Source organism: Tamandua tetradactyla, chromosome 8 (genome assembly GCF_023851605.1).
Source record: "Tamandua tetradactyla isolate mTamTet1 chromosome 8, mTamTet1.pri, whole genome shotgun sequence".
In the NCBI taxonomy this organism is placed as follows: Eukaryota; Metazoa; Chordata; class Mammalia; order Pilosa; family Myrmecophagidae; genus Tamandua; species Tamandua tetradactyla.
Window position 1 is genome coordinate 28,139,841 of NC_135334.1, and position 22,630 is coordinate 28,162,470.

At 39.6% G+C, this 22,630-nt stretch overlaps 1 protein-coding gene and 1 pseudogene across 9 annotated transcripts in view; both read right to left on the reverse strand.

Annotated features, from left to right (window-relative positions):
• The window catches only part of NCAM1 (neural cell adhesion molecule 1), a 345,586-nt gene extending 323,184 nt beyond the window's left edge, over positions 1 to 22,402 (reverse strand). For 2 of the 9 annotated variants that reach the window (XM_077112897.1, XM_077112899.1), the window contains exon 1: positions 22,105 to 22,394. In XM_077112897.1, the coding sequence (XP_076969012.1) occupies positions 22,105 to 22,156 (52 nt within the window). In that variant the 5' untranslated portion in view covers positions 22,157 to 22,394. Of the gene's footprint in view, positions 1 to 22,104 lie in introns of all 9 variants that reach the window. The other 7 variants (XM_077112898.1, XM_077112900.1, XM_077112894.1 and 4 more) reach the window with 6 other exon arrangements.
• LOC143643312 (thioredoxin pseudogene) lies at positions 8,857 to 9,362 on the reverse strand (annotated as a pseudogene).
• Positions 22,403 to 22,630: the final 228 nt, after the last annotated feature.

Genomic DNA, 22,630 nt, shown 5'->3' on the forward strand with positions numbered 1-22,630 from the left:
AACTACTTACATTGACTCAAGAAGGAAAAGATCCCAACAAACTACTAATAAAGAGACTGAATCAGTAATCAAAAACCTCCCGGCAAAGAAAACCTTAAGATCAGATGGCTTCACAGGGGAATTCTACCATGCATTCCAAGAAGACTTAACTCCAATTCTGCTCAAACTCTCCCAAAAAAATTGAAGAGAAGGGAATATTCCCTAACTCATTCCATGAGGCCAACATCATCCGCACACCAAAGACAGATAAAGATACCACAAGAAAAGAAAACTACAGACCAATATCTTTTATGGCTATAGATACAAAAATTCTCAACAAAATGTTAGAAAACCAAATTCAACAGCATATTATAAGAATTGTGCACCACAATCAAGTGGGATTTATGCCTGGTACACGAGGTTGGGTCAGCATAAGAAAATCAATTAATGTAATGCAACACATTCACAGAACAAAGGAAAAAAGAAACCACATGATCATCTCAATCAATATGGAAAGGCATTTGGCAAAATAGAACACCCTTTCTTGATAAAAACACTTAGAACACTAGGAGTAGAAGGAAACTTCCTCAATATGATAATGGACATATATGACAAGCCCATAGCTAACATCCCACTTAATGGTTTAAGACGGAAAGCCTTCCCTGTAAGGTCAGGAACAAGACAAGAATGAGACCTCCCCTGCCAAAAAATAATTTTAATAATTAACTATAAGCTCTAGAAGTATGGCTATAACAATGACGATAGAGAAGCAAATCAGTAATGTATTTATTATAAAAGATAAATACACTATGAGATCTATTTCAAATTTTTTTTGAATGGTAGAAATGGTGGGGTTTTTTGCTACCGGTCTTATATTTTACCAGTCCTATTTTTTCAAACTACTGCTTGGATACTTCTTTAGAAAATCAATACACACACTAAAATCCATAGAATACTCTGCATAAGCCCAAATTAAACTCAATTTCCATGCACATTAATATTATAGAAACCAATTCAAATAAAATATAAAAGGTATCATCAAAGGACCTGTGTTCAACTGGCAAGTAACGACATCCATATAATGTGAAAGAAGGCAATAAAAAATACACTGACAGCTAAAGATACCAAACATACTAAATATTTAGTCAAGCAGCTTTTTAGTAAAACCTACAGTACAGCCTTTAAAAGTCAGTTAACTGCCTTCTGATATTTAAAAAAATCACTGCAAGCAATAGGCTTTGTCTGTATGATTACATGCAATCATTGTGCCAAAATACCATATGTGCACGCAGACAATGGTACATTCCCTCCCTTCAAAAAGTTCGAAGTCTAACTGGCATGCCATATTCTGTGCAGAATTTTTTTTACAAAAAGAGAGAGCCAGTAAAGCATATCAAATATACTAGAATAGTTCAAAGTAATAGCCCTTCAAAATAACTAATGTACAAATTGAGCTTTGGGAAGCCATACTACCTCATATGGCTGGTGCCAGTTGGGGCAACAGTGGGAGAGGAGAAGAAGGAGCTGTACTGTTTACCACCACAGAAGACAAACACAGTGAAAGTAGCTTGTCTTTTGAGATTTTATTTAAAAAGAAAGCCCCAATAACATTAAGAATATTTCTGCTGTTTATTCCCAATTTTAAAATTCAACCAATGATTCTTTAAATGAACCCACCACCAAAAAAATATCACTATCACTATGATTATTTTAAATATATCATTTCAAATCAATTGGGGAGAGGCAAATTATATCTGCAAGGTGTTAGCCAAATCATGTCTTTCCTACAAAAACAATAATATGACATAAATTAACTAATATTATATTGTGTATCCCTACCCTACATACTTCCAACCTCAATGCAATCATTAAAGATTCAGATTCTTTGGATCATGTTTAATTCTTCTGCTGAGATGGCCAATGCAACATATTTTGCAAGATTTTAATTTTAACTCTTTTTGGCCACATAACAAACAGAACTGCTGACGAAATTAAAGCGGTCTACAGGAACGCAGATTACATCACAGGAGGATGAGTCACTCCCCTCTTCTCCCCAACATTCAAGCTCCTCACTAGGATTGCACCACATGAAATGCACTGGCCAAAAGGGACTCTTCTTCCACAAAACAGTGCACTAATTCTCCAGCATTCAGCTTTTCCACTTGAATGGAATAAAACCCCTTTTGAGAACAACAATTACAATCCCCCCATTTTTTTCTCAGGCGCACTATTGGACTTCTTAGTGCATGCACAATGCAAATAAGGCAAGCTTCCTTTCACAGAGTGATTAATATGCAAAGACAGCCTGCTTTTTTAGTAAGATGTGAAGAACCACCAACAAGCTTTTCTAAACCCAGAGGTTTCTACAATTATTTCCACTGTTTATTTTTAAATAGAAGATTACACAATAACACCCAGTGCGTTAGCTTTAATTTGCCAATATTTTGTAAACAATGACAATTTAGATTTTTAAACCTTTTGTATCGTACTTAAATCTATGGTCAACTATTGATTCCATATTTTTTCCCTCAAATCAAGGAAACTCACTTGTATGGAACAACATTCAAGCTATACATTCTTTTTAAGAAATCATACTTCATCTTTTTTTTGGGGGGGGGATGCATGGTCCGGGAATCGAACCCGGTTCTCCCACATGTAAGGCCAACATTCTACCACTGAACCACCCGTGCACCCCATACTTCATTTTTAAAAAGCAAATGAACGCTCTTGCATCTACCTTTGCAAAACTTGTGATTATAAATTCTAAATTAAGAACGCTGTAACTGAAAAAGAAAAATGCCTAATTTATTTGTTCTGGTCTATAAATCATAAAAAGATGAATATGAAAACTAAATTAGCAATGAAACAATTTAAATATCTCACGTTGGGCTGATTTAAAGAGTATATAATATTAAACTCACTTAACATGTAACAAAGAGTTTAATATTTAGAAATGCATTCCTAAATTGTTAAAATAATTGTACAATTTATAATTTATGTGTTTAAAAAAATCCCCAAGCATACATTTATTGTTATGGCTAAATAAAATAATTTAAATGTCTGAGGTTGTTTGCTATAGTTATTCTCTTAACAGTGCACAGGACAGCAAACAAAAGCTCAGAAGAATGTATTGATTTACCTCCCAGTGATTTCAAAAGGATCTGCTGTAAAAGTCTCTAGAAAACCAAATAATAAATTATTATTCACATTTCTTTAGATTCAATACTACTCTTAAATACCTATATCAATTACTGCATGAAATATTTATCTTCTAAAAAATAATGCCTATAGTTAACTTGATTGTAAGGAAGCACAGACAATAAAAAATATTCTTTTTATGAGAAAGGAAGAAGGGGAATGAGTGACTTTCATGACCAGTTAACTAAACTGAGTCTAACCGATAATTTTAATTCTGATTTCAAAGCCAGTTTTGCTCAAATGACCTCAAACTGTAATCTAGGGCAGTTCACAGACTCACTTTCAATCTCTTATCTTCAAAACATATCATACAAAATCTCTTTTTTTCACTTCATTATGACAGATGGTTTTCTTTGATGAAAATGTCAAATTCTAAACATGTGATGAGTAATTTTAAGTTATATACACAAAATAGAAAAATATGAGAAAGGAGTAAATAACTCTTAGTTATCTTTCTCTGACATTTCAAATCTTTGGAGTCATTGCACAGGAATAAATATTACAAATGTAACCAAAAACAACTCACAACTGTGGCCTAGAATTTTTCAAAGCTACTGAATAAATTCATATTTTATCTCCAACTCCTAAACAGGATACACGAAACACAGGAATTACTCTATAAATACTGGATTAAGTAAACATTTCTTGTAAAGTTCCTGCTACCCAACAAATCTGGGGCATATCCATTTGGAAATGTGTTCAGGAAACCGCTCTTATTCTGGTTAATAGCATCACTGCCAAGTCCATGTCCTTACACCTAAGAAATGTAGTATTAGCCTACCCTAGAATATTTGGGAACTCCTGAGTTCAGAAAACCTTCCTCTAAAATGTGAGACTGGCCCCAATTCCTTAAATCATCAATTCCCTTGGGGTTCCATAAGCATATTACCTTTTTAGGTCCTTGCCTTTGATGTGTCCATGGAGCATTTACCTTTTCCTTTGAAAACTCTACAAGCTTCTTTCAATTTCAAAAATTATACACTAAAACACCTAAGATAAATGATTTCAAAAGTCTGCTTTGGCTTGAGCAATTATAAACACTGAAAGAAGGGGATCAGAGGGCTCTCAATCTGTTCTAAAATAAAATCTAACACTCACTTCACCACTAATTTCAACCTAGCATACACACACACACACACACACACACACACACTGAGACGCTGCAAGAGATTGGGGCCATGCATCAGGAATCATAAAGGAACTGGACTTCACAACTACAACACTGAAAGCTAGAAAACAACGGAAGTATGCCTTTGAAATTCTTGGGGAAAACAATTTCCAACCTAGAGAATCAGTAGCAATTAACGATGAAAGTAAAATAAACAAATTTCCAGATGTCCCTTCAAGGTCTCAAGAAATTTACTTGTGTAGGCTTTAAAAAAAAAAAGAAAAAACCTCCTGGGGCATATGTTCCTCAAAAATAAGACAGAAGAGAAATAAGACAACAGGGGATCAAGAAAATAGAGGGTCCAACAAAGGAGACTAGTAAAGGAATTTCCCCAATTCCCAGAGAGACAGTGAAGAGAAATCCCGGCACAAGAGCTGCACAGCAAGTCCATAAAACCAACAATCCAGATTAAGGAAGAAGGATAAGGTCTAGGACATGTTTTCATATCCGATATCCTAGACCTTTCCCCAGAGGGGAGAAAATAAACAACCATATCTGAACATATTAAGAGAGGATTTATAGTTCACTCTGAGAATTTGAGGCTGAATTAGTGATTAGAGACAGAAAACTAAGCAAAGTAAAACGGAGGCCATTATACGCTCCAGAAAAAAAACAAAAAGTTAAGAAAGGGAATCATAGAACTCAAGGATCAACTGTGAATATTATCTACATGGTAATAATAATGTAAGCATTAGATTTTGGTTCAAACGAAATGAGAAAATTTGCTACTTTGAGAGGCCACGGAAAAGGAAGTCAGAGGAGTGGGCATTCTTCAATAGCAAAAAGTCAATCAATAATACCTGTGATGGTTCTGGTGTCAACTTAGCCAAATGATTATGCTCAGTTGTGTGGTCAGGCAAGCACTGGCCTGACCACTGCTGCAGGATATTTCATGGCTGATTGACTAAATCATCAGTCAGTTGATGGCATCTGTGGCTGATTACATCTGAGATCAACTAAAGCATGTCTCCCGCATGGTATAATCCAATCATTTGAAGGCTTTTAAGGAAGAAGAGAGATTCTTTCACTGCTTCTTCAGCCAGCGAGCCTCTCCTATGGAGTTAGTCCAGACCCTTCATCAGAGCCACCAGCCTCACAGCTTGCCCTACAGATTTTGGACTTTTCCATTCCCACAGTTGCCTGAGACACCTTTATAAATCTCGTATTTACAGATCTCTCCTTTTGGTTTTGTTTCTCTCAAGAACTCTGACTAATACAGCTTCGTACCAGGAGTAGGTCTTGAGAAACAGAATCTTAAAAATTAGATTTTACGATTGTTTTTCTACTCTGACTAGATGCTGAGGTACTAATGACTCTGTTTCCAATAATCAAGATGGCACTGATAGTCCACTGGATGAGTTCGCAAAGAGATACTCAAAATATCACTGTTAGATTCTGCTAATTGTATGCTTATATGAGGCATGGCTCTGGATGATAATGTGTTTTGAACCTCTACAGAATTTTGTGGAATTAAGAGGTATAATGATGTTGGCTGGTTGTTGATGGATACGCTAGGTACAGTGATGAGGGAAAGGGATGAGCTGAAGGTTTCAAATTCGAAACTTCAGCGCTGTATGTGTGATACAGAAGTTTACATGTGTGGCTGAAAGAAAATCTTATTTCCTGTGGCCACAGGCTTCAGAGCTCTGAAAACCAGAGACAAAGCCTCATTGTATGAGTAGCAGATTTACAACGTAAACTAAAATCTCAACCTTGCAGGATGTCTGCTGTTAAAGTAAGGGCTTTGATTGGAAAAGAATGGGATCCTAAAATGTGGGATGGTGATACATGGCTCGATTATGATGGTGATGGGGAGATGGGCTCCGTGGAATCTGCTGAGCCTTTGCTAGATAGATCTGTAATGGACTGCCTTGAGGAAACATCTTCCCAGCCTCCAGTCTCCTCAGAGGAGTCTGCCACCCAACCTCCACCTAATGAGATTAACCGTCCACTGCCTGCTAACCCTGAAACACCCGCCCCTCTCCACCCGACCTGGGGAAATAGCCCTCACTCCTCTGTCTGGAATGACTAATCCTGTTTCATCAGAAGAAACTGCAACGGAATGCCCTGAGGTAACTAACTGGCTTGAAACACACTTATTTCTTTTCATGAACCACACCCACCACCTCTCTTTTCTTTAAGACCTATAACTAGACTAAAGTCCCAACAGGCCCCAAAAGGTGAGGTACAAAGTGTGACCCATGAGGAGATACGTTATACTCCAAAAGACCTGCTAGAATTTTCTAATCTATATAGACAGGAATCAGAGGAATATGTGTGGGAATAAATAGGGTGTAGGATAATGGTGCAAGGAATATAAAGTTGGATCAAGATCAATTTATTGATATGGGCCCACTACTAAGCAGATATTCTGCATTCAGTGTTGTAGCTTGAGGGGCTAGAAATGGCATTAAGAGTTTGTCTGGATGGTTGGCTGAAACATGGATCAAAAGGTGGCCAACATTACCTGAGGTCAAAATTCCAGAACTGCTCTGGTATAATGTAGATGAAAGGATCCAGAGGCTTAGAGAGATGGGAATGCTAAAGTGGACTTATTATGGAAGATCTGCTCACACACCCTAGGAGTGTCAAGACACAACATCTTTCACCAGAATCTTGAGAAATAAATTCGTGAGACTAGCTCTATCACCCCTGCAGAGCTCTGTAGATACCCTTCTCTATAGGTCAGATATTTCTGTGGGAATTGCTGTCACTGTGTTGGAATCCTTAAACACAATGGGGATGACTGGATACCAAGTTAGCAGAAGCCAGGTTGTGACAGTCAATCACCATAGACAAGGTGGGCGTGGCCACCATAATAGACAGCAGACTCAAAGCAGTAGTCAAAATAATCTGACTCACAGAGACTTGTAGTGTTGGCTAGTAGATCGTGGGTTACCTAGAAGTGAAATAGATGGGCAGTCTACTAAATTCTTGTTTGAGCTGTATAGCAGAAGTATTCTAGGTCAAATGAACAGAGGTCTAATTTGAATTACAAAAACAGAATCACAGCCCCTTAATGAATGCCCATTCATGGCTGGTTGATTATATCATCAGTTAGTTGATTGCGTCTCTGTTTGATTACATCTGAGATCGACTAAAGCATGTCTCCCACATGATATAATCCAATCACTTGAAGGTATTTAAGGAAGGAGAGAGACTTTTTCACTGCTTGTTCAGCCAACGAGCCTTTCCTGTAGAGTTGGTCCAGACCCTTTATCAGAGCTGCCAGCCTCGCTGCCTGCCCTACAGAATTTGGACTTTCCCATTCCCACAGTTGCATGAAACACCTTTATAAATCTCATATTTCCAGATGTTTCCTCTTGGCTCTGTTTCTCTGGAGAAGCCTAACACAATACCTAAAACTGAAAAATAAAGAAAGTATAAAGTATAAAAACAAATATGGAGGCAAAAACTGAAGAAGCAGCTAAAGAAGTAAAAACTAATTGCTTTATTTCAGTAGCTGAGAGAGTTCAAATATAGTCAAGAGGCTACTCTGGAGGATGCTCTTAGGCAAACTTCAGTTAGACATTGCTATCTATATAACTTGCCAACCCCCAATCAAAACCATTCCAGCCAATCCTAAAGAACACCTAGGGCATTATATAAGATTCCACAAAGGTTCCATGCACTACGGTAACTTTCCAGAAACCTACAACCTCCAGATGGGTCCCTGGACCAGATAAGTCTTGAAACCTAGAGGGGCCAGCCTTTCCAGAACATCAGCTAGTCCCATCTCCCTACCTCTTATTATTGAAAGCCTTTCCAACATGAAAAAGATAGAATGGGCACAGCCCAAATACCCCTGAAAAGTGGGGAAAAGATCAAAGATGAAGAAAGAGTTATATAGATAAGGTTAGGTTTAACACACTAGTATGATTGCTGAATCATTATATTGATATTTCTTTCAGTCTCCAGTATCTTAAAGCAGCTACAGTAAAAACCTAAAATTGTGGAACTGTAACCTATCCAAACTCTGAAATCTGTTCTATAACTAATTGTTCTGCTGTGCTTTGAATTTATTGCTTTTTTGTATATATGTTATTTTTCACAAAAAAAGGAAAAAAGTGATGATAAAAAACATTTTTTATTCCTTCTAGTGTCCTATATTCTGGAGCAGCTAGAAGGGAAAATCTGAGTTGATGGTATGGTGGCCCATGACAAACTCTGGCATCTGTCCTATAACCACTTGTTGAAGAGTGCTTTGAAAACTATTGCTTTTTTCTGACTTTACTTTGTATACATGTTATATTATACAATAAAAAAAGTTAAAATAAAAAAAAACTAATTGCCTTAGAAGAATTGAAATCAGATATAGGAGGGGTGAGAAGGGATAAGAAGAGGTAGAGAGACTTGAATTAGGGCATTAATGTTTTTTGTTATAAGCCATATAAAACCATTTAACTTTTTAAGAAATGTAGACATGCTATTTCACTTTTATTTTTTTTTAAATGGTAGAATTAATATTTTATTATCATTTATAATCAGATAGCAGTTGGGTATATAGTCTTCATATGTGATCTTTCTTTTTGTAAATTAAAAAAAATTACAAGTTTACTTTTAAATAGCTGATGGCTGGTTATGTTTCCAGAAAACATGATTAGCTTAATTCACTAATGGTGGCTTCAAACTTTTCCTTATTAGCACCAGAAAATTCACCCAACTTTTGTCCGTTTTCATAAAACTGAAATGTTGGCATGCATGTGACTTCACACTGCGCAGCTCATGCTGACAGTTATCCACACCTATTTCAAGGAATGTCACATCGTTATACTTTTCGGAGAGGGAATGGAAGAAAGGCTTGATTATTTTACAGGGCCCACACCACGCAGCTGAGAAATCAACTACTACAAGTTTATCTCCAGCTTCTTTCAAGGCATCCAAAAATTCTTCCTGGCTGCAGATCTGTTGCACCATGTTGGCTACTGATCGACTATAGCATACACCAAAGAAGACCCAAAGAGCGGGACAAAGGCTGGGAAAGACACGCTATTTTCATTAAAAGAAATTAAATTCAAGAAAGATGGAAGGCATGACAACCAATTACCTCCAATTACTTGAGAGAGTAGTTAGGATCTTAAATTTCAAAATAGCACTATAATTTAGCAGAAAAGAGAGAAACTGAATAGTCTACCTTCTCTTAATGGTAAATACATAGTGAAGGACTACAGCCAAACTGAAAAGTTATGTTAAAAGATCATTTTAGAAAAATGAAATATAAAATACAATATGTCCTAAATCCTTGAGGATTAGAATGTCTCCTGAGTTAATTTTCCAGATGAGCAACACTAATTTTTTATCTTTTTCATTCCAACTTGACTATGACAAAGACAACGGTCACCTATGTTTATGTTTGTTTAATCTTTCCAACTATATGGAAACTCCTTGACGTCATGTCTCCTTCAGCACCCAGCATGGAGCTGAACACAATGGTCACGTGATCAGTAACGGAATTAAAAAAATTGTTGCGTCTGCTGCATCACTCACTTCAGCAAATAGGCCATGGTTGGCTTTACCAAACGAGGTTTAATTATGAATATCTATTAATTATACTGCTTCTGTGTTAATAGACACACCCTTGGCCATTTCATGATAAACAGATTTTTGCTTTGTTTTGTTTTATTTTATGAAATACTAAATGGCTAAGGCTGATTGGCTTTCTTTGTTCTGCAATCTGTTTGTTTTATATATTTTCTATCCTTTTCTTGCTCTCAGGTTACTACATCTTCTTACTATCAGTGTACCTAGACCTAGCAGTTATGTTTCCTTATCTGAATCCAGTAGCCTTTACAATTACGGTAGAAGGTAAGAAATCAATTAAGAATGTATGGACTCTTTCTTAACAAATATTTAAAGGATTCTCTATGGATCTAGTACACATAATTCAGTGTATAGACTTTGGGATATCTATTTTGGCTACTCAGAGGCTTATTTCCTTTACTTCCTCATTCCTGGTGATATTCCAAAGAATTAACGTTGCCAGATAAATGACTTCTGGACTGGTAAAATACAGCTTATCGACAGAAGCCACCATTATTTAACCCTGTAGATGGCATGGCTCCAGTATTGTAGCAAATTGGAAAATTTAATATTAACCCTATGCAATTAGAAAACAGAATCTATGTAAACCAATTTGTTTTTCTAAGAATTCCACTTTTCTCAAAAGCAGGATCCACAGGACTTTGCTTTGACAAGGAGATAAAACAGCTAAGCCATAGCATTCCTAACTCAACCGCAACTGCTGGTGATTCCACACTCTCAGAGGATGAAAAATACATTGGAAAGAATGTGATTCTAATTATGATCAACGCTTAAATCCAACACTAATTGTATAACCCTTCACTGTGAACATCAGTAAAAAGAAAGGAAATGGGGTAAAACTACTGAGCTAACTATGTGCCAGACAGTTGTACAAATTACCTCATTTTGCCCTCACAATGACCCTATTACGCAAGTAGTATTAACCCTGTTTTACAGATAAATAAACTGAGTGTTGGAGAGATTAAATAACTGGATCAAGGTCATGTAACTAGAAAGCAAAAGCCCTTCAATTCAAAGTGTAGGTCTGGTGCAAACGACCACCTGGCGCCCCCTAGAGGATGCACTGCCTCTACAACACCAAAAGGAGATACACTTGGAAAGGAAGATAATTTGTAATTACCAGCTCAAATCAAAGATCTTCAATGGATTTTCATCTTCTCATGCTCGAAACAGCAGATCTTTAAGGCTACCATGTTGTGGCCTAAATCCAATTCTCACATAGCAACTGGGACTTAACCGTTTGGTACCACCTCGTGCAAACAGAATGGATGCTCTCAGAAGCATAGGAATAAAAGAACAGTAGAAAAGTATTCAGTCACAGTCCTCTCCACTTCCTTTGCCAAGGTGATGAAAATAATGCATCTAATTTATGACAAGTGGAACAAATTTCAAAGGCTTTTGCTGTACAAAGACAAACATTTTTTAAAGTTGTAGAAATAAAGGTAAGAATATCATGGCCAACGAAGCAAGAAGATAAAACTATGTCTAAATAGTATCATCTCACATGATAAATGAAATCACTGGATTTGATAAAACACTTAACGTTATGCTTTTCTTCTCATATGAATTTGTCGTGTTGTCCTTCAAAAGGGTCATTCATCACCTCTCTCTGCTCCTGGCTCTTTACCCTCATTAAATAAGCTTAGGTGGCTGTCAATTTAAAGCCTTCACCCAACCTAATACCCCTGCCTTCTTTCCTTCTTTTTTCTGGTCAAATGTTCTGGTTCTAAATAAAGAACTTGAATTTCACTATTCAACTGAAATTACTTTCTAAGGTCCCCTATGATCTCCTCTGAAGCAAATCCAAAATTCCTACCTAGGTCTCATTTCCCTTGCATTCTTAACTGTGCTAATACTGCTGCCCTCCTTTTTATTGCACTATTTGTTTTACGTCTGATAGCAAAGCAATATATGCTCATTACAGAAAACTCAGATAGTATAAAAAATAATTTACCTTCTTTCAGTCTTGATGATATAGCGAAAGAAGTTTTTAAGGCAAAAATGGGATAATATATACACCATTTGTTTCCAGCTTTTTTTTTCATTTAAAATTATTATACATTTCTAACCTAGGCCTTCGCGCAGCTAAGCTCTGTTTTTCTCTATCTGTTCAATACTATTTTCTGATTTATAAACAAGATACCACTCTAGATGCTGACAAGGGAGATAAAGCATAAAAGCACTCCCCGGTCTTACAGAGCATATAACCTACTGGAACCTCTGAGTCTTGGTATCCTGAGCTGGGTTCCTGCCAGCTACTCCCACACATACAACTTACATACCTACCTTGTTTACCCTTCCTCTTAGCAGAGCTAAATCATTCCTTCAAAGTCTCCCTCTACTCTCACTTACCTTGAGAATAGTTCTCCAACCACCCCTGTGTCCCCAGGTAATCTTTCTTTTCCTTCTGAAATCTTAGGTACTACATATTTGGTTTTAGATGCTACCTTGTAGTCCCAGTGATCTTTTCACTCCCTAACAGACAGTAAGTTCTGAGGTCTAGATCTCATACCTTACAGATTTTTTGGATAGGTTTTTTGTTGTTCTTGTTTGTTTACCTTTACAGCCTGTGCTAACAGACTGCTTAGATGCTTAGTAAGTACTTTTGCTGTCATTTCTTCTCCCCCTCCCCCACAACCCCATGTTTCTATCCTGTATCTACTGATATTCTCTTTCCACTGCAGATTGTTTTAGCTCTCTCTAGTACCATATTCTTCCACCACTGACAGTAGCTCTCAAACTATTTTGACATAACACCTAAGATATATGTTTTCCATCACAACTGTATATTGTGATGCTCCATCACAACATATTACACACACACATTCACAAAACTGAAACAAAAGTTCCATAAACTATACTTACACTTACTACATAAGATACACTCTCTTTTCTATTCGATTTCCTTCTTTCTTCTTTTTAAATGCTGACAGAGGCCAACTAAATAGATCTTACTATCCACAATTTGTAAATACCATCCTACAAATTAAGTTACTAAGATGCCCAAAATTTTTCTAAAACTTAAGCTGTCTGAAACTAAGGTTATCTATCTTAATTTCTCAAAATATCATGATTATTTCACTCCTTTGGGTTTATAACAAAAAAATTTTCTGTCTTTCAGTAATCTACCATTTTGGATCTATCTGATATCCTTGATGGTTGATTTGTCATCTGTAACATCTCAGCTATGCCCCTTTTAATCATTTTCCAGAGTCATTACAAATTTATCTTTTCAAGATCGTCTGCTTTATAAAATACATCACAGTAGGATTTCTTTAATCTAACAAGCTACTCTAGTACATAAAATTTGATTTTTATAAAACTTTTCAGCTACTGGCTTATTAATAATAGGTCCAGCTATGAAATATTTTTGTTTGCAATGCATTTCACATATATTCTCTTATTTGATTCTCATAGTTAGATGAGAAAATTGTGGTTCACAGAGGTTTTAAGTCATTTACATAAATTCACAGGGCTAGTTAGCAGCAAAGTCAAATCTAGAACCCAAGTCTTTTGAATGTAAGCCCATCAGTTCCCCTTTCCCACATTACAAGTATTTCTACAATATGAAGCAAGATATTTTCATTGGCCCCCACTGGCCTCCAAGCCAGCTTTAACTGGCTATCAATCTCCTAGCTTCTGGACCCTTCCTCATCTAGTAGATCTTTCATACAGTCACAAAAACCCTTTAACTAATCCATTATTTTGTCCAGAAGCTATTGTGGCTTCAATGACATACCAATTTTCTCTTCCTTATCTCTCTAATTCATAGATAGCTAACATCAAACACAAAGCCTAGCATAGCAGATGTCTAGTTGCCATCTCTGAGTAAACTCTTAAACATTTAAAAAAAAAAGACTTTTCAACATCTTCAACCTTTTGTCTAGCATATAAGATTTTAGATTGACCCACCCAATAGGCAATCTGCTTTCACCATTCTTCAGTCTCGAGTCTCTTGCTAAACCCATCTCCTCTTATGGGGAGGCAGGTCCTTTCCCGCCCTTCTTATACAACTCCTAGCTCTTCCACAGCTTTTGCAGATAGTAAAACTCATCAAGATGATTTTTGCTTCTTTAAGTTCATGTCACAATTATTGCCTGCCTCTTATTAGGCACTTTTTCATATGTTGTCTCCTTTCATGATTTCTTAACTGTTTGAACTAAGCATTTTTCTCCACAGTCACGTGAAACCTTCTAAAGAACTTAAAGTATTCTTAAATTTATTCTGTTTTTGCCCTCAGCCCTTGGAATATTTACACTATACCTGGTTAATAAACATTTCAAGTAAAATCTCTTGTCTAAGGTGAACTTTTTGAAAGTACACATTGAGAATCTATTGTGTGTTAGTTACTTTACATACGGGATTTTATGTAAGTTCACCAATATCCTCCAAGGGTGGCATTGTCCCTATTTTATAGAAAGGAAAGCAGGCTCAAAAGTGTAGCAACTTGCCTAATGTCATTTTGGTTAGGGGACTCAACCCAAATCTTTCCAACTATAAAGCTCTTGAGATCGCACCCTCTACCATGTCCATCCCCACTCATTTCAGTTAGGCTCAGTCCAGAAGCCACATGAACTCATTCCTACATCATTGGTTAGCTGCACATGTATTCAGATGCAATGTGAATTCAAATTATCCTTACTTTAGACAAAGATGAAATGCAGCCAACTAATGTAAGTTGGGGTCCCACTCCACTTACAAAAGTCACTTACCCTTTCTCAGCCTCAGTTCCAATTTCAAGACCTAACATACTCTGATTGTAAAGAATATTTTTCTCCTAATTTTTGACCATCCCTCGCTGAGCACCCCCAAACTCGCTGCTCCCTGAACCCACGGCGTGTTTTCAGGTCTCTACTGTTGCTCAGGGTGTGGGCTCTGCCCGCATCACCCTTTCTGCCTGCTCCACCTGATGGAGCCCCCAAGTCCAGCTCTAGGGTATCCTCAGAAGAATTAGCTGCTTCCTTCCTTTTGCTCCCCCACAAGATCGCAAGCTCTAAAGGCAGAGGCATATCTTACTCAGCTTCAGAAGGTAAAACCCAGCATGATTCCTGAAGCTCTCTGACCTCAAGACTTCAGGAAGACTTGCTGAATTAAAGAATTCAGGAACATCTATCGTAAGTCAATGTTTGGTGAAACAAGAAATCAATCAATCATGCCTTAAAATGGGAATGCCATCTGTCCCTCCTATTCCACATTTATTTAAATGTTACCTCCTTACAAAGGCCTTTTTCCCTACCTCCCAATCAAAAGTGTAGAATTCCCCCAATAATCTCTCATTGTAGCCTCTTTCTTTTCTTAATTCTTATCATAGTACGTAATTGTAAATACCTGTGTGGGTTTTCCTTGTTTAATGTTTTTGTTCCCCTGTACTATTAGACTGAATCTCCATGAAACCAGGGACGACATACGCTTACTTCTTCACTAATTTCCCACCACCTGGCAAGAGCAAGGACTCAATAAATATTTACTGAACAAATTCTGTGAATATTAATGATATAATGTATATCAATGTGTTCTGTAAACTATATACTGATAATTAAGAGATAATTATTGGCATTATATATTCAGTTTATCTCCTCATAGATACCACAAACGAAAGCTTTGTCTCGCTCCAATATCACATGCCTTTAGTTGGCAAAAGACTTTCTAGCCCAATAGGGCACTTATGTCTGACTCATTTGAATAATAATAGCAATTACTTTATTTCTAGTTAGTAGAAATAAAGTCTAGTTAGTAATTTACAGAAATATCAGCAGTGAGAAATATTAAATCCCCTCAGATCTCACTTAAGATTATCTCTAAAATAAAGATCAAATCACTTGTTCTCTTCAAAGATAACTTCGATTTCGATGTGTGATGCTAATCTTCAAGGTCCTATACAAACACCCTTTATGAAGGGCATATTTAGCAAACTATGACAATTAGCCTATATTTTCACGCAAGTGGATCCAAGCAGCTTAAACACTGATTCTAACGCAGGGGTTGTCGTTTTAGGGCCCCTCAATTGCATGGACCCCTTCCAAGACTCTGGGGGCCAAGGGTTAATAATGTGTTCTCATGGTCATATGTTTTCTAAATTTTGCAAAAGCAAGAGAGTTTTGTACTCTCCTTAAAAAAGGACCCCAAAGGAACGAGATAAACCTCTACTAATGACTCTCCATTTTATAATCAAACTACTCTTGTCTCTAAAATACTCATACCCAAAATGACAGTGCAAGCATAGCGGCAATCAATTTTAAAAGTTTACTTGTAATCACCAACAAGGTCAAGTTCTCCTAACATTGCTTTTTAAGGCCTTCTAAAAAAGAAAGGTCTAATTCTGAATAATTATTTTTTCCTAAATCCACAGGCATTCCTCTTTTCACGAATAAACAGATTACATACACTGAAGTCCTAGGGTCTCTACTTTATTCACTACAACCTTAATAAGTAGGCATCCCTAGTTCTCCCATTTTACAGAGGAGGAAACTGAAACTTAGAAAAGTTACAAAGCTTGCTCAAGATCAGAAACCAATCTGGGGCTGTCTAAGACTTCATCTCTCTGACATACCATGTGCAGAGTTCCCTGACAGCAGAAATTATGTCATCTCTGTCCACTGTAATTCCCTACATAGGAGACGATAAAAAGCTCACACTCAATAAACATTTCTGATCAACTATTTAAGAGAATACCTACTGTAATCCAATCTCAAACACTGTAGCATTGCTATAAATATTCCTAAATGATGAGGTAATCAGATACCAAAGAACAGATTAATATAAAACAAAGACCTTTTTATATGCTATCTCAGGAATAACAAAGAATAGAAAACAGGGCCAGATGTTGCTAAAAACAAAAAGTACTCAACTGGATCACTCTTAGTGGAGTACAGGTTATATGTAAGTTTTAAAATTGACATGATTGACAGAGTCTTTGAATTTAAATGAAAGCATTACACATATTCAGGAGAAAAAGAACACATGTTTATTAAAATCTTTTTTTCAAAAACACACATACACAAGACAGACAGAACGGCTCATCCTTTTAGTGCAGTCCTCCTTGAGTTTCCAATTGTTTGGCAGCTAAATTAATACTACATGAAGGGACATGTGTCAACTTAACTGAAAAACCAGTGAACTTGGTGGCTGCATGTAGACATGGCTGAAGAGCGTTTTAAATGTAATATATTGAAAACGCCTGAAAGCCCGCCATTTGGCACCCAGACCAACATCAAAAAGCAATGTCCCTAATGAGCCTCTGCAGCTGAGACACAGCATTTCAACACCATGAAATGAAAGGGCACAATGGTACCGCTGCCAAAGCCAAATAATTTACATCCCTTTATATCAGCAAATGGTTTTTAAGGTTTGGCACCAAGAGTTAATAACAAAAAAGGCTAGAAGTAGCATTGACTGTGACCTTTAGATTTACTTCTATATTTCATTGCCCCATGGAGTAAGTATATCCACCTCCAGTATTTATAACAGCTTCACCACATTGTTTTCTACTATTAAAAATGCTGGACCTCATAGAGAACTAATCATTAGGATTCAAAGAGATGCCTGGGAGTTTCACCCTTGCTAAGATTCCATCTCTCACAAGATTGCTCAGAGACTTGATGAATATTTTAAGAGAAGTACGAAATTCACTTCTGAATTTTACTCAGAATTCTTCCTTTTTAACCCAAAAAAAAAATCTCAGTTTTTTTTATGCAAAGCTCAAAATCTCATTATTACATATAGTCAACTGATTCAATTTTGCTTAATATGTAAACTATTTTAAACACTAGTAAATTGCTATCCATAATTTGCTGCCATTTCTTTCAAAGATCCAGACCCCTCTAACCTACTATTTATTAGCTGACTAAGCAGAGGAATGATCTATTATGGAATTAATGCTAAAATATTTATCTGGGCACCATAAAACATCTGTGTGCTCAAAAACTCAAACAATAGAGGAGAACCTTTTGAACATGCCTTTGTCTTCTGATGGTCCAGGATTGCTCCCAGCAGACTGACAGCAGCAGGTGTGGTCCCTTCATCCCTTCCCCCCACCCTGTCAAACAGTCCTGTGCCCCATCACCACAACCCAAGACTACCAGGAAAGTTCAAACCTTTCCTTAGCAACAGGTAGTCAATCACTTATTTTATACTAAGACAGGACGGTCTGTAAAATATCTTTGGAGGTCTGCCAACAGCATTGAAGCCACTTTCAGTCTGGAGAGTGGCCACAGTTCTTTTACACTGAAGATGTAAATATGGGGAATTCATCAAATTAATATTAAACTAAAGGCAGTGTCGCCTTAAAAAATTAAGTGGTTGGATCAGAAGTTTCAAAGTCCCTATTTCATGCACAGTGTAAAGTTTGCAAAATGCTATTTCTACTTTAAGAAACTGAGTTCTGTAATGAAGAAAAACACCTGTCATGTCTAAAGATTAATTCTGGAATGACAAAATGGTGCTATTTATTTTGAAAGGCAATTAAGACGTTGTTCCCTGTGACAGAAAAATATAGATATAGATTATGTACATTAAATTACATGCTCCCTATCTGAGGAATTCATTTAATGATAAATGTATTCCAAAGGGAAACACCATGCAGAATTTGAGGGTTTCATGTGAATAATTTCTCCCTCTTTTTGCTGTATGGCATACAGTACATTACCATAATTTTTTTTTTTTGCGAGCAATTGCTCCCTTACTTTTTGTACTATCAGGCTCAAGAAACAAGTCACCATTTAAATCAACAAACCCTTAGTTTAATCATTCAGCATAGGAAAAAACTAAATAAGCCTCTTTTACTGAGCAAGTATCTTATAGGTCATATCTTGGTTTATGTACTGCTGTTTTCTGCTCATCTAGTATTATTTTAAAACACAAAAAAAGATCCTTGGTGAAGGTATTTGGAAAGAAGCCAAGTTCAATCAGTTGGGGAAAGAGAGAGGGAGCATCTTGAAGCAGTAACTTAAAAAAAATGCATGTCTGAGACTATTGAAAAGTTAGGCTGCCAGATCTTTAGGACCTTTGTAATAACAATAGTAACTCCAACAATGTCCATATTATATTTCCTTATTGTTTTTAACTCTATTGTATTTGAAAGAAATGTTAAGCTATTTTCAAATAAGCTAATATCTGTTGAAAGAAAATTATCTTTTTGATCTTTGGATAGAGTCGCTTAAGGTTTTACACATCCTTAATTATGACATTATTACATTCAGTTAAATTTTTTTCAGAAGGACACATTTCCAATCTTAAAATGGAAACCAAGGAGAAAAAATGGTTCTCTATAAATATTCTCATGCAAACTCGGCTGAAATACATCTTAATTTGTTTAGTGAGTAATAGTACATATACTTTATAAATGCACTCGGTTTTGTAAAATAGCAAGTAAGCTCTTTGTTCTTAATCTGGTGCAAAATTGCTAGAAAACCAGTCCTATCCATTCTTTGATTCTTCCAAGTTAAATTGATAGAAGACTGTCAAATGATCAAATAAGCATGCGACCTAAGAACCATTCCAGATCACTGAAGTGATTTTTCCACACAACATTCAAAATTTCTATTAGAATAGATTCAAATATACTATGCAATTCCATAACCTTTCACTTTATCCCTAAGGAACAGAAGAAACCAAAAATGAGAGAAGGGCAGCAGACCTGACTGGTTTAGTACATTAGGTTGGCACATCTTACATCTAAATTTTCATAGGCACAGAGTTAGAGGACACCACCTGAATTTCCGGAGTCCCTGGAAATGCTAAAACATTTGAGGCAAAAAAAAAAAAAGATATGTTTGTGTTATTCTTATTTTTGTCCTGACACTCTGACTTGAATTCTCTAATTAAAAAAAAAAAAGCGGTAGAAACACATACTTTAATGGAAAAATCATTTCTCTTTTGAAAACGATTCAACTTCTTTCTTTTGTTAAGCAATCTTGCCTGTGTTTTGCCTTCTTCCTATCCTCACAGTACTGGGTACCTCTCTGGCCAGGAATAAGGACGCTTTCATTCCAGGGAACACTGAACATCGGTCTGAATGCCGCCCTTGCCTGGGCATCTACGAATATCCAAAATGCCCCCAGCTGGGATTTCCTGGTCTTGTACCTGCCTGCAATTTCCTCGGGATGTAAACACCGGTTAATCTCATCAAGACGGTGGAATGGACCTCACGGAAACCCCCCAAAGGGCTCCCCAAATTAAGTACCCATTGTCACGTCCCCACCCAGAGGAAAGGAGATCGCCAAAACATCCCTCTCCCCTAAGCGGAGGGGTGGGGTGGGGGTCACGCCTCGGAGACCCACAGGCACCACAGAAACCCGCCAGCCCCCAGCAGACCCCGGCCAAGTGTCGGCCGGGATGCCTTCAGACCCCGGCGCCCCTCCAAGGCTCCGCCCCCGCCGCCCCGCCGGCAGCAGCGCCCCCGGCCCGCCGGTCAGCGCACGCGCGCCGCGGCGCCCGGCTACTCAGCCCTGGGCTGCTCCCGGCAGCGCCCTTCGTGGCGACGTGCTCAGACCGAACAACGCGGCGCGGGCGGGGAAGTGGGGTGAGAGGGTGGGACGAAGGGTCTGCTCCAGCTCCGCGTGAAAGAGGCACGACTGGGTGACTAAGGGCGAGCCAGCCAAAGAGACCTCCTGGTGACCCCCCCAGTCTCCATTTTATTAAGTCCAAAACTGCGGACCAGACTGGGGACCCCGGGTTTCTCCCCGCACGGGGTAAGCGGGCAAGACCGTTAGGCTGGAACCCCGGGAACCGGTCCTGGCAGCTCCCGGCCGCCACCCGCGCCGCAATAAAAAGCCTCTCACGGCTTCCCGCCCAGCCAGCCTCGCTCTGATTGGTCGCCATGGGAGGGACCCAAGTTGGTAGGAGGCGGCGGTGGAGCGCTACTCCTGTGCCTCCTGGGGAGGGGGCGCACTGGGTGCTCTCCGGCCCGCCCCGGGCGCTTCCCTCGCCAGGGCTCGGCCCTCTAGGGCAGATCCAGCGGCACCTGGCAGCATCAGCGACCGCCGACACACAGCCCCCTCCGCTCGGCTTTCCCCGGGCGCTAGGGCTTTTCCCAGAATAAGCCCCCAGCCCAGAATGTCCGCCCACTCCACCCAGCTCTCTGTGGCCCCTGCTCCTTTCCCCCATCCCTACCTCCAGTCCCTAAGCGCCCAAGCGCAAATCTCTGGGGGGCGGGAGGAAGGGCAACTGAAGGGGAAGGTGGGTAGTGACAGAAGAATCTTCCAGGGAGACCGGGATGGAAATACGAAAATGAACCTCGCCCCTGGCTGCCAAGGTTCTCTGGGCGGCGGCGCAGCAACCGCCCCCCGCGGTAGCGTCACTACTGTCTTCCTTCCAGCTCCCCATTGTTCGCAGTTTGTCGGGATCAGGTACCTCGCCCAAAGCAAGGAGACCAGGGCGAGGTGCTTCGAGCGACTACCTGCTATTCTTCTCTCGCACCGTGCAACACTAGGCTCGTGGTGCGTGTAAAGACACACGCGCGCACACACGCGCGCACACACACCAGCCAGCGCCGATCACGCCCTCCTCGCCCTCCGCCCCTCCACACTTCCTCCTGTCAAAACGCGGCGCTCGACCCTCCCATCCCTCCGTGCTCCGGGCTAAGAGCAGGGTTTGCAACTAACCCTCAATTTGGCAAATGAAAAACTAACGTCATATCCACGGCCACACAGACAAGCGATTCTGCCCGTCTCGCCCGATTTTGCAAACCGTTATTTGCCGGGGGAGGGGAGGCGAAGGCTGCGAGACCCACTTTATTAGAACCGGAGAAATAACGATCGGAGACTACTGACCGGGCCTTATTGTTCGCTCTTCCCCGAGCCGGGGCTGACAAGCCCCTTCCTCACGGAACCCGAGACTGGGCGGCGGCACCACCCGAACCACACATCCCCGCCGGGCCGCCCGCCTTCAGAGAAGGAGCGCTGCCCATCAACAGCGCGGCCGCGGCGTCCCCAGAAGCTCCGCTCCCAACGCCACCCGAGCACACAAAGTGGGAAGGGCCGGCGCGCTAGAGGGGCGCTGGGCGATCGCGACGCGGGGAGGCAGCCTGGGTCCAGGCAGCCCGGGAGAGCGCGGGGTTCGGGTGGGCAACGAGGGCGGTGCGCTCTTTTCTCAGCTGGATGAAAATGACCAGCTCAAGCATTCCACATGAAAACCATCCCTAATAACAGTGGTTCTTGCGGGGGAAGAGTACGGGGAAGGGAGCGCTTAGCAAATCAGACTGAGAAAAAAAGAAAATGTACCTGCAGTTCCCAGGAAAAACAAAGTCCAGATGAGATCCTTAGTTTGCAGCATTGTAATCTGCTGGCAGGGAGGGATGTTCTTGCCGCGGTAAATTCTGTGCCCCCCCCTCTTGCAGCGAGTGTGGACGGCGGCAGAGCAACAGATCTAGGGGCAGACAATTGCCAGGCTGAGTATGATTATTTTTGCAGAATTGTTTCCTGCCAGCGGCTGCCGAGCTGCGTTCACGCGCTGATCGCAGAATGAGTGACAGTCCCAGCCTCAGCACACTCGCAACTCGGAGATCCTTGCGCTGGCCCGGGTTCGCTTTGATGAAACTGGGGATGAGAGTGGGGCGGGCGGGGGGCGGGGGGCGGGGTGAGAACCTCACTGTGTCCTTCCACCACGCCGGCCACAAATAGTGCCGAACATCAAGGAGGTAAGAGAGACAGGGGAGGCAGATGCGGCCGCCTACAAAACGCGGCCTGGAGTTTAAGAAGGAGTCGGGATCTTTCACACGCAGTCTCCCAGGCAGAGCTCTGATTTCTT